This window comes from Nilaparvata lugens, unplaced genomic scaffold, assembly GCF_014356525.2.
Source record: "Nilaparvata lugens isolate BPH unplaced genomic scaffold, ASM1435652v1 scaffold5527, whole genome shotgun sequence".
NCBI lineage: Eukaryota > Metazoa > Arthropoda > Insecta > Hemiptera > Delphacidae > Nilaparvata > Nilaparvata lugens.
The window spans coordinates 10,401-22,024 of record NW_024091347.1 but is presented as its reverse complement, the minus strand read 5'-3'; the positions used below and the strand labels follow the sequence as shown (position 1 = coordinate 22,024).

The following is an 11,624-nucleotide window of genomic DNA, read 5'->3' as shown; positions in this document are numbered from 1 at the left end:
CTATCTCTTTCTCGCTTTGCTCTGATGCCAGATCGTCTTTAAAAAATGTAGAATTGATAATTTATTAACAAAATATTTCATCTTAATTATGAAATTCATTATGAAATTATTTAAAATATAATTTCACTTTTGAACAACTAAATTACGACATAGCAGTCAGGTATTTATAAATAAAAGCTATTAGCTTCTACTCACATTAGTGGAGCGCTTTCGGACACTAGGCCCTCATCAACACTGGTTGACACTTCCGTTATGGAATACATATGGCTAGTAAGCAGCGTGGTTTGTGGGAGTGGCGGGATTTTTTGAATGGTTGGCGGGAATGTTTGAATTTGTAGGTTATTGATTTGAAATTGAAGAGCTGTGTGATTTCAACTCAATAACCTACAAATTCAAACATTCCCGCCAACCATTCAAAAAATCCCGCCACTCCCACAACCCACGCTGCTTACTAGCCATATGTATTCCATAACGGACGTGTCAACCGTGTTGATGAAGGGCCTAGTGTCCGAAAGCGCTCCACTAATGTGAGTAGAAACTAATAGCTTTTATTTATAAATACCTGACTGCTATGTCGTAATTTACTTGTTCAAAGTGATTATTAACAAGCACTTCGTAATGGGCACAAACATTGAAAAAATAATTTCTTGCTTAACTAGAAAAAAAAATATACTCGATGCAACAGACAATGAACTCAGTAAAATTAAAAAATCTATAAAATTAGGGACACTATCTCCAAAGTTGTTGGTACCACTGTATTTAGATGAAAACGGTAGGGGTCACGAAATGTGTGTGCAGTGGCCAGCCAGCTAGATTGCGTCATCGCCACCAACCGAGGTTATCAACACCTATTGCCAATTTATGAAACTTATTGTTAAAAACAGATGATTGGATATAAAATGACGTCAGCTACACCGGAAATTTAGCACAAACATGCGCGTGACACCTACCGTCTTCTTCTATATTATACCGTGGTTGGTACAACTATTAAACCCGTTTAATCATTCCCGCAAGGGAGTCCCCACCTACAAAAGCCATACGAATTTACTTTTTTATCATTGTATGGTCGCACTCATTATGATTTGCTTCAATTGAGTCAGCTGATGGTTTAAAGTAGCATTAAAGGCCGGTTTCCGAGCTCGGCATTTAGTCAAGTTCTACACTTTAAACAGCTGGAGTCAGAAAATTTGTCTTTCCGAACCGGGGCGTAGTCGCAGTAAATAGTTACACTAGTAGTTCTGTGAACAGTAGACCTCACGCAGTATTCTAATCCACAAGTACCTGATTGAAACTATAGACCTTATGGAAATACAGCAATAGACTGGCTTCTCCACACATCTGTGTAATCACTTGTCAGCTGATTTATGATGAATAATTGTATAGTCTGATTTTTACTCTAATATTGGCGTATGAAGGAGGCTCCTTTTTCCTTTTATATTATCCTTGAAATGCAAAATTTCCAAAAAAACCTTGTATATACGTCGACGCGCAATTAAAAAAGGAACATACCTGTCAAATTTCATGAAAATCTATTACCGCGTTTCGTCGTAAATGCGCAACATATAAACATACAAACATTTAAACATTAAGAGAAATGCCAAACCATCGACTTGAATCTTAGACCTCACTTCGCTCGGTAAACAAAATATAATTGATTATTTTAAACGAGAATGAACCGTAAATATTACATCAATAAACTTGTATCAGCTACCGTCTATAGAAAGCATTGACAAGAAATTGAGGATCGGCAACGTTGTTCTCCTATCTTTGACCACTGCCATTATAACGTGGACCTCACTGAAGCTCTGAGGTAAAGAATTGTTCTCAACGGAGGAAGACTATGCATATAATGTGATTACGTTCTCTATAGTCATTAAATTTCTTGAATCTTGTCTTTCTATAGAGAGGTCCACGTTTTAATGGCAGTGGAGCAAGATAGAAGAAAAGCGTTGCCGATTCTCTGCCTTGCCACTTCCTTCTATAGAAGATCACTAATACCGGTATATTTTATATTGACTGTTCATTCTTGTTGACCGAGCGAAGTGAGGTCTAAGATTCAAGTCGACAGTTTTTGCATTTCTCTTCACGTTTATATGTTGCGCATTTAAGGCGAAACGCGGTAAAAGATTTTCATGGAATTTGACAGGTATGTTCATTTTCAAATTGTGCGTCGACGTATATACAAGGTTTTTGGAAATTTTGCATTTCAAGGATAATATAAAAGGAAAAAGTAGCCTCTTTCATATGCCAGTGAAAATCAGACTATAGAATTATTCATCATAAATCAGCTGTCTAGTGGACTATAATACTACCTGTTCAAAAACACCAAACATTCTTGAAAATGTATCTTTCCATAAGCTGAGGCCATGATTCATTTAGAGTTATATTGATAGAAAACATTGTTTTACATTTTTCTTTTCGAATCTGATGATTAAAATTGCTACAAATATTATTGAAAAGAAATTGATTTCTAAAATCATGAAAAGTGAGAAATGAAGTTTGTAGGAAATCAGTATTATGGTAGTTTACTTTGTTAATTTCAACACACCGATTTTTCGCCGACACGACAACACATAATGCTCTCTGATGGGTAGATTGAGTTGGCGTATTGACGGCAGCCAGACCTGATAACAGCGCTCACACTCACATTCCGGGACGACATGTCACGGTACGATAGGACAGAAAGCTCTACGTTTATTTAGGATTTTTTCTAGACATTTTAAATTGATAAATTATTTATTTATTTTTGAGAAAACAACAACCAATGTAACCATAGAGAAACAATAGCATAAGTAGATATCCCATGGTATAGGGCGTTTATGTCGCAGCTTTTACTGTTATCTCAAGCCGATAGTTCATGTAATTCTTTCCCGTGAAGCTGTGTGACACTGGTAGTCTCTCATATTGTGCCGTTCATACACTCTCACGCCAACAAAACAGTAAAATTCGAAAACAATCAACAGTAATCGGCTTGAGATAACAGTAAAAGTTGCGACATAAACGCCCTATACCATGGGATATCTATTAACGCTATTGTTTCTCTATGATGTAACTTACAGAGCGCGAGGTCTACTGTTCACAGAACTACTAGTAAAAAATAATCAATTATATTTCATTCGCCTAGAAAATATATTTGATAATAAATGTTCATGACTTAGATTGAATATTTTGTCAAATTAATTATATTTCTACATAGTTGAAAACGATCAGGCAAAGTTGCGGAGGTGGAAAAGGATAGTGCTATTCGTTTGTCTAATAACAGAGAAGGATAGCAACATCAATTTTGATCAAATACATGTCATTATTACGCGGTCCTCACTGTACTCTCATGATACTCTCAAGTTGTTATTATTAGGCCTAAGTACTTACCAAACGCATCTTCATCAGGATCTCCCGAGTAATATTCCAGTACCGTTCTGTATACAACATAGCCCAAAGCTTTGTACATGGCTATGGCGTTCTTGTTGCTAACTCGCACGAAAAGGTCGACAAAGTAACATCTTTTCCTAGAAAAAAATAAAAATTTTAATATGGAAAAATGATGGAATTAATAGAGAATGCATTTATTCAAATGCTAATTAATATATCATTATTATTTAACGAAAATCCTAAATAAATGCTGTAAATCACCCCGAAGACTTCTGCTACTGCAGACATTGACAACAGGGTTAACAGCTAGATGGAAATTCGATGAGAACTACTATCCAAAAATTTTATCCAAAAACCTCCCAATTGCTAGTCAGGAATGCTTACCCATAAATGCTAGCAATTGGGAGGTACCGGGTTCGATTCCCGGGCTGGCTACTAATTTTTGGATAGTAGTTCTCATCGAATTTCCATCTAGCTGTTAATCCTGTTGTCAATGTCTGCAGTAGCAGAAGTCTTCGGGGTGATTTACAGCATTTATTTAGGATTTTCGTTAAATAATAATGATGGAAAAATGAATTTTATTCCCACCATAACAAACAAAGAAATTCCACAAACACTTTTTAGAAATTAACTTACCACTCTACATGAAGTAAGGCTATTGTAATTGAACAAAACCAAAAAGAAACAGAACATTTAACAGAAATTAGGAAAAACCTGCAAAGACAAGCCTGAGCGCAGGAAAATATAATAGTAATAATAACTTTATTCTCGCAAAGAAAAAAAAATTAATTACAGAAAATGTAAAAAAATATATACATTAAAAATTATATTATTATAGTTTGAGGGTTATGGAAAGGAGATGAGGCCGCGCTAACTATCCTCTGGGGTATCGCTCCAAAAAGGTTCACCCTCCAACTCTCGACTAGCATACTTTATTGTCCTCTGAATCCGCTTCATTACCCTCATTAGTGGCCCCGTGTGCTTTATTGAAGGCAATTCTAGCAGGTAGCTGGTAGCACCAACTTATCTATCACTTTGCACCTTACATCTGTTACTTGTATTTTCAACAATTATTGAATCGAAATCAGTGATCAAGTACTTGTAATCTTGTTATTCCCAATGGCTCATTTGATAAGAGCTCACAGAATAAGTTGAGTTGAATACAATTATCATCGAAATTAATTATGATTTTTGGCGTCCTTTAAATTCTATTAGATTGAACATAATATCTATGTAATGTGTTTAGTCTCATCATTTACACTAAATATGGTCTTAGATTGACTGTAATTGTTAATGTCATCGATAGTAATGTGTGTGTTATCCAATCACTGTAGGCTAATAATATCGAGTGACCTGGCTGGCTCAGGTCTGGTGCCAGAGTTTTCAGGTCGCAACTGATCAATTTCAGGGCCTCGGACATGACCTAACGACTACTTTTTGGTCAGCCCGGACCGACGACTTAACGTGTCCATCCGAAACACGGGAGTAGCCCGTGATAAATATCTTGCCCTGAGATATTATTATTATTACTGTAGGCTACTACCGTACTGAGGCTACTACCAGACTGGTCCACCAATATATTCCTCGGAGTGGGAGACTTGTGATTGCCAATACAATAGGCCACGAAAATGTCGAAATTTGATAACAATAGACTACTGCTGAAGGTCCACTAGAACCCCTTTCTGTCCATCCATTGTTTTCGGCGGCCCCGTCTCGTTTCCAAAACCCTATTTTTTATACTTTAAGGGCCGGTTTCCGAGCTCGGGATTTAGCTAAGTTCTAGACTTCAACTGGCTTTAAACTCTGGAGTCAGAAAATTGGCTTTCCGAGTCAGAGCGTTAACGTAGTTGAGGACTTAAATAGACTCTGGAGTTTAGAGATCATGTTAGACCCTGGAGTTTATAATTTCGCTTTATGAGTGAAGGTATTATAAGTTCAGGACTTAAATTAGATTCTCGCCTCTTTCCGATTCAAGGATTTATCAAAAATCGTTAAGTCCAGGACTTAAAACAGCGTGATTTTAAACCCTCGACTGGGGTAGGGTTTAAATCCAAGTTCTAGACTTAACTGAGCAAACACAATTCAGTTATTGTTTTGGAGTAGATAAAAAGCCAAATAGATATCATGGAATACCTAAATTATTTGGATTAGTCTATCTAAATTCATAATTTATAGTTTGCAAGTTCATTTTGGAATAAAATTGTATCAGAAATATGCGTAAAAAACTAACCTCATTTATGACTGTGACATAACCTAAAAATGTTCAAGCAAATTAATACAAGGATTGCCTTGGAATTTGTATTCCAATCTGAATGTTATTATTCAATGTCATATTCAACATATTAATAATAATAACAATAATAAATTATTACTCCAGTTTTTTTCAAAACAAATACGTTTTCAAACTCAATAGCCTAATGAATTTTTTATTCCAAAATCACTGGTTAGGATCAATGATAGCATAACGTAAAATGAAATGTCTATTCATTCACCTTTCAAAGGCTTTGCTTTGAATAGGCCTACAAAGAAATCGAAACGTATTTTTACAATATAGTTTGGAGAGCATGCTCATTTGAATTGTCCCGCTGTAATCAGCTGTTTCCGTTTTGCTATAATGCCAACAATACAACAGCAAAATATTGTGAATTTCCCTCACGTTTACTGCGTTAAAGTCCTGGACTCGAATAAGTCGAGAACTTGATAGACTCCGGAGTTTAGAAGATAAAATCGTGACTCAGAAAGTCAATTTAGACCCGAGAGCTTATTTTAGTCCTGGACTCTGTAAGTCCAGAACTTATAGATCCCGAGCTCGGAAACCGGCCCTAAATGAATATTGTGAATTAATGGAGTAGAAAAACAAATGAATTGATTAATAAATACAGAAAAATACCCACTTTTCGGAGACAACCTCCAGCGAAGTCATAAGGGTAGCAGCCAACCCCAACCGTCGGTAGTAGGGGGAGACAGTGAGGGCAGTCACGTGACCATGCCAGTTCTCCCCGTGCCCCTCCGATTTTCCCATTATGTAGCCCATGATCTCTCCACTGGCAGATTCGGCCACTAGGAAGTACTCAGGCCAATGGGCCAGGTATTGCATGTAGAATGACAGACCGTACTGGTGGTGATCGGTCAAGGAACAATCAAGCAGTGAATTTACTAGAGACCAGAATGAATCCGTCAATGAATTTACTAGAGATCAATGAGTTCAATAGATATAAATGAATAATTCAATGAATTTACTAGATATTGTGGCGAATCATCTGATATTTGCCACCTGTGATTAGTGATGTGGATCGGAAATATTCCCAGTGGGAAGGAACTTATGATTTGGCAATATTTCCGGGAATATTTCCGAGGCCAAGAAATTTTGGGAATTTATAGGAACTTAAGGGAATTTATAAAATTGTTCTAAAAATGATTGAAATTGATCAATCCACTCATATTTTACATCAATATAATCAATAATTCATCATTCTATTTGATATTGATCAAGCTCAGCCACATTTTACATTGATATAATAAGAAAATCATCATTCTTTGAGCCTGTTTTTGCTCACTCACTGTCTTTTAAATACTCGTAAATTCCAGTCAATGAAAGTTTATAGAGGGAAAATTTTGGAACACAATTTTTGACCCCGTAGCTCTTTCAATAGTAGTAAGGGGGTAAACATATCAAAAGTCCTCACTCCTACCCCTGTGCTAAGGTGGTGGGGGTGGTTTGAGTGTGCCATATTATATTTTTTGCATATATCTCGAACAATACGCGCATTTTGGAAATGTTTGTCGAACACAATCATAACATTAAAACTTGCAAATTATCCTACAAGTTTCATTTCCAACATTTTTCCATATCTCTCATACTTTTCTAGAGCTCTCTAAGGTATCACATTTTGAAGGCTCCGATTTTTTCATATTTTTGGCCTTATAACTTTTTAACGATTCATTGAAAAAATCTGTGCTGATCATGGGCTCATAGAGCATTATATTATCTTCAATTTCATCTATAGTCTTATAGTCTATAGGTCTATTCTCTATAGGTTTTCATTATTTCACGCATCTCCCAACGATTGTTGCAGCCGTGTGTTGAGTGTTGAATCTTCAGTTCAACAACAATAGATCATTGTCAGGGAAATTGGGAGGGAATGTTTGGAACACAATATTTGGCTTCGCAGCTTTGTTTGAACTAGTTAGAAGGTGAACTTATCAGAAGTCCTTATCCCTACTTCTTGAGCTTAAGGCTGTGCAAATGCTAAAAATAAACTTTCTACTGGTGATATTTTTCAAAGTTTTTAGATTTTTATAGTATCAAGCTATCAAAATGAAAAAGTTTTCTCATGGAAACATTTTTTCCCCATCATTACTTTTAAGATATGAGCGCCTAAAGTTTAAATTTTTGGGACAGAACATTTCAAATTCGGTAAGAGATAAATCCATGAGATTTATAGAACAGATTCTTCATGGTTTTGTTGATCTAGTAAACCAAAAATTTTCTGAAAATATCGATTTTTGAAAAAGTTATTCAATTTACCAAAAATGGCCAAAATACCCTAAGGTGGGCCGTCCATTGGAACCGTTTTCGTCCGAACTAGTATCGGCCGAAAACTACCGAACTCGTCCGAACGATCCCTCAACAAAGAACAAAACTCATCAACTTTTCATTGTCCTTAGTTAAAACTTTATAAAATAGAACTAGTTCAAAAAACAAAAACAGACAAGACTGTGAAACAATTATAGGTTAGGAACTTTGTTGTCTCAGCTCGACTAGTTAGTTCGGCCGGATAGAGCTGGAAAATCCCATTCAATTTGTATCGAAAAATTGATCGGCCGGAGACGGCCGTATGAACCTGTTGCAATAGACGAGCATCTATTCCTTTCTTTGTTGGGGGATCGTTCGGACGAGTTCGGTAGTTTTCGGCCGATACTAGTTCGGACGAAAACGGTTCCAGTGGACGGCCCACCTTAGGGTATTCCGACCGTATTCAACCGATCAGTTCGGCCGAATATGGTCGTCCATTGGAACCGTTTATGTCAATCTAGTTCATTAGTTGGCTGGTTGCCAATTATTGAATTAACTAATATCATAGCCACCAAAATTGTCCATAAACAATCATTATATTGATATTCTGAAAATTGAAACAAATATCCACTAAATTAGTTATTCATGACGATGATCTTTTGTCTGGCATATCCCACAATGGAACATGCTCTTGAAACAAACCGATCAACTCTTCATTGTCCATAGTTACAACTTAATAAAACAGAACAGCTTCAAAAAACAAAAACAAACAAGACTGTGAAACAATTTTAGGTTAGACACTTTGTTGTCTCAGGTCGACTAGTTAGTTCGGCCGGATAGAGCCGGAAAATCCCATTCAATTCGTATAGAAAATTGATCTGCCGTGCACGGCCGTAGGAACCTGTTGCAATGGACGAGCATCATCTATTCCTTTCTTTGTTCGGACGAGTTAGGTAGTTTTCGGCCAATGCTAGTTCGGAAGAAAACGGTTCTAGTGGACAGCCCATCTTATGGTCCAGTTGAAGATTGAGAAAATAATCAATTTAGAGCTGGAGTCTTTGATAAAAGGCCGACATATTTTCAGATTTATAAAGACTTATAAATGGTTTATTGATTTGACTTAGGTTCTGTAGAATGAATGAGAGATATAAAACATTATTCAGAACCAATGAATATTTTTCAAAAAATAATGAAAGCATAAAAGGATACGGTCTCCGTTAGTGGATCAAGATTTCTGAAACAAAAAGAGAATGCTGTTATTAATTTGTTATATTACCAAAAACATTAAATGGTCGATTCATAATAGATATTGAGGCTCATATTATATTCATAATATGCCACTATGATAGTGTCACTTATAGCTACTATAATAGTCTCAGCAACCGGTGGGTCTCAAAGCAAAGTGTCTTGGCTAGTATAAGAGCTTTTGTTCTTATTGCACTCACTACACAAGTGTTTTGGAATGGATAAAAGTTGGCTCAAAATTTAGGAAGAGCAATTGGAACACTCACATTGAACGTAAGACCCTGGTGTCTTACTTGGTTTGCCAGCATGGAGCCAATTGTGTACACCAGTGAGACGACACCAGGGAGATGACACAAGGACACCAGTGTTTTAGTGGTGTCCCAGAGTGTTTCAGATTCGGCATTCGGCCGCCTATGGTTGCTCTCTAGCGACCCACTGGCAGCCGAGACTGAAGGCTGAATTTAATCCAAGCTCAAATTTTAGAAAATTTTGCAAATTAGAAATCAATAACTTAAGTCTACAAGTTAAGTCTTTAAAATAATAATTACACTTATAGGATAGACACGTTTATAACTCTTGCTCACAGTCATCTAAGTAAGAGTTATAGTCATTATAAATTACACATTATCATATCTTATAGAACGAATATATATAGAAGTAAGATGTAATATTCCAATAATTTGACTTTCTAATTTTTTTATATATTATTCAAGAGTGACTAACATCATAGTCTCTGGGATCCTGAAATCTATTGCAATTGATTTTCAAAAAGCTCATAAAAATACTGAATTCAAAACTTACACAGCATTATATTTCAATAAATCATTGCAGGTGAATGGCCGTAGAGTAGTCATAATATTTTATTTGAAAAGAATGATATTATAAAAATACTATCAATAAATTATTGTGCATTCATGAAGTATCAACATAACCTAAAAGCTAAAACCTGGGAACAAGGACCGTATTGCGCATGCGCTATAGTGAGGTCCACGTTATAATGACAGTATTTGATGAACTTTGGTTTTGCTATCCTTGTCTATCATTCGACAAAGTCGGTGGTACTATCCTTTTCTAGATCAACAACGATGCCAATTATGTTTATGACAGTGTAGAAATATAATTAATTAATGCAGAGAATCGGCATCACTATTCGTCTATCCTCATCCACTGCCATTATAACGTGGACCTCACTATAGTAACGGTTTTTCCCGTTCTATTCAGTCAGCTCTTTGAATGTAACGTTCTTTGTGATAACGGTTACCAAGCACTGTGACTGGAGCTGGCAGCTTTGCTGCCGCGAAAAGTTAATAAATAACTGTAATTAATAACAGTATTATATTATATAAATAACAGTTATAAATAAAACTATAGTCCAGTCAATATATACATAAAAAAGGGGGTGTGCTAGCAATTTACAATACAAATAAATTTTATTTCCATTAGTATAGAAATAAACAATCTAATCAATAAAATGTACATAATATTCAAAAATACAATATATGAAATTTACTACAAATACAAATAAATTGCATTTTTCCGGAAATTAACCTACTCAACTATGGGAAACCCATGTTCTAGAGCGGGTGTAGTAGTAATACAATTAAATTTAGAGTGGGGGTGCAAATACATTGGGTAAGTGAGCTCACATATTGTTCAAAATTATGTTTTCTATATCATGTCTTCCAGTTGTTGTGATACAGTTTTTAACGGCGCATTTAAATTTTCTTGAGTTTTCTATTATCTTGATGTGTACAGGAAGTAAATTGTGGAGTTTTGGTGCTAGGTGGTTGAAGTATCGTTGGTATGTTGCCTTCCTAGCCATGTTTGTGATAAGTAGGCTTCTAATTCTAGTGTTATGATGGTGGTTTCTATTTTGAAAGCTTTCTGTGTTCTTGTGCAGTCTGCAAAAATAATTTCTAGGGAGTAGGGTTGTCTTGCGTGGGTACACGCCACCTTAGTCCTCCAACACAACCAGAACCTAACAGGAGTGGACAGCAACTATCTCATCCATCGACACCGACACTGTACGCCAGCAACAGGGAAAGACTGTTTTGAAAGAGTCTCGAATTGGCGTGCGCGTTAGGCGCCAAAACCAGACACTTACATCTGTACAGAAACAACAAAGTCAGACACATCGAATCTCTGACACTTCCAAAACAAGACGGTCAGGTTATACTTCTTGGATGGACTGTACTATGCAGAGCTGTCTGGTTTTCAAACAATGGTCATTGTTCTGATGAATATCCACATGTAGGCTATTCTTAACAAGACCATTGACAATTTATTTCTGAAACCTATCACTCTTTTCTATCCCTCTTCTTAGTAATATCAGGTGATGACTTATCTTGTAACTGTATAATTCGTTATATATCACTCCTATTTTGTGCAGTTGTCTCTCTTTTCTGCAGTTATTTGGAGCTTAAATAATTGAACTATTAGTAAATTTCTTGACACAAAACAAAAATAGCTTCACTTAATAGTTCAATTGTCAAGA

General features: G+C 36.0%; 1 protein-coding gene across 1 annotated transcript; it reads right to left on the bottom strand.

Moving 5' to 3' along the window:
• Positions 1–3,369: 3,369 nt before the first annotated feature.
• LOC120356012 (N-alpha-acetyltransferase 20-like) lies at positions 3,370–10,089 on the bottom strand (the record flags this gene model as incomplete). The annotated part of the gene is given in 4 exon segments (XM_039444793.1): positions 3,370–3,506; positions 6,264–6,484; positions 9,095–9,119; positions 9,932–10,089. Coding segments are annotated over 4 exon segments (436 nt in total), but the record flags the coding sequence as incomplete, so codon positions are not given.
• Between the last annotated feature and the right edge of the window lie 1,535 nt (positions 10,090–11,624).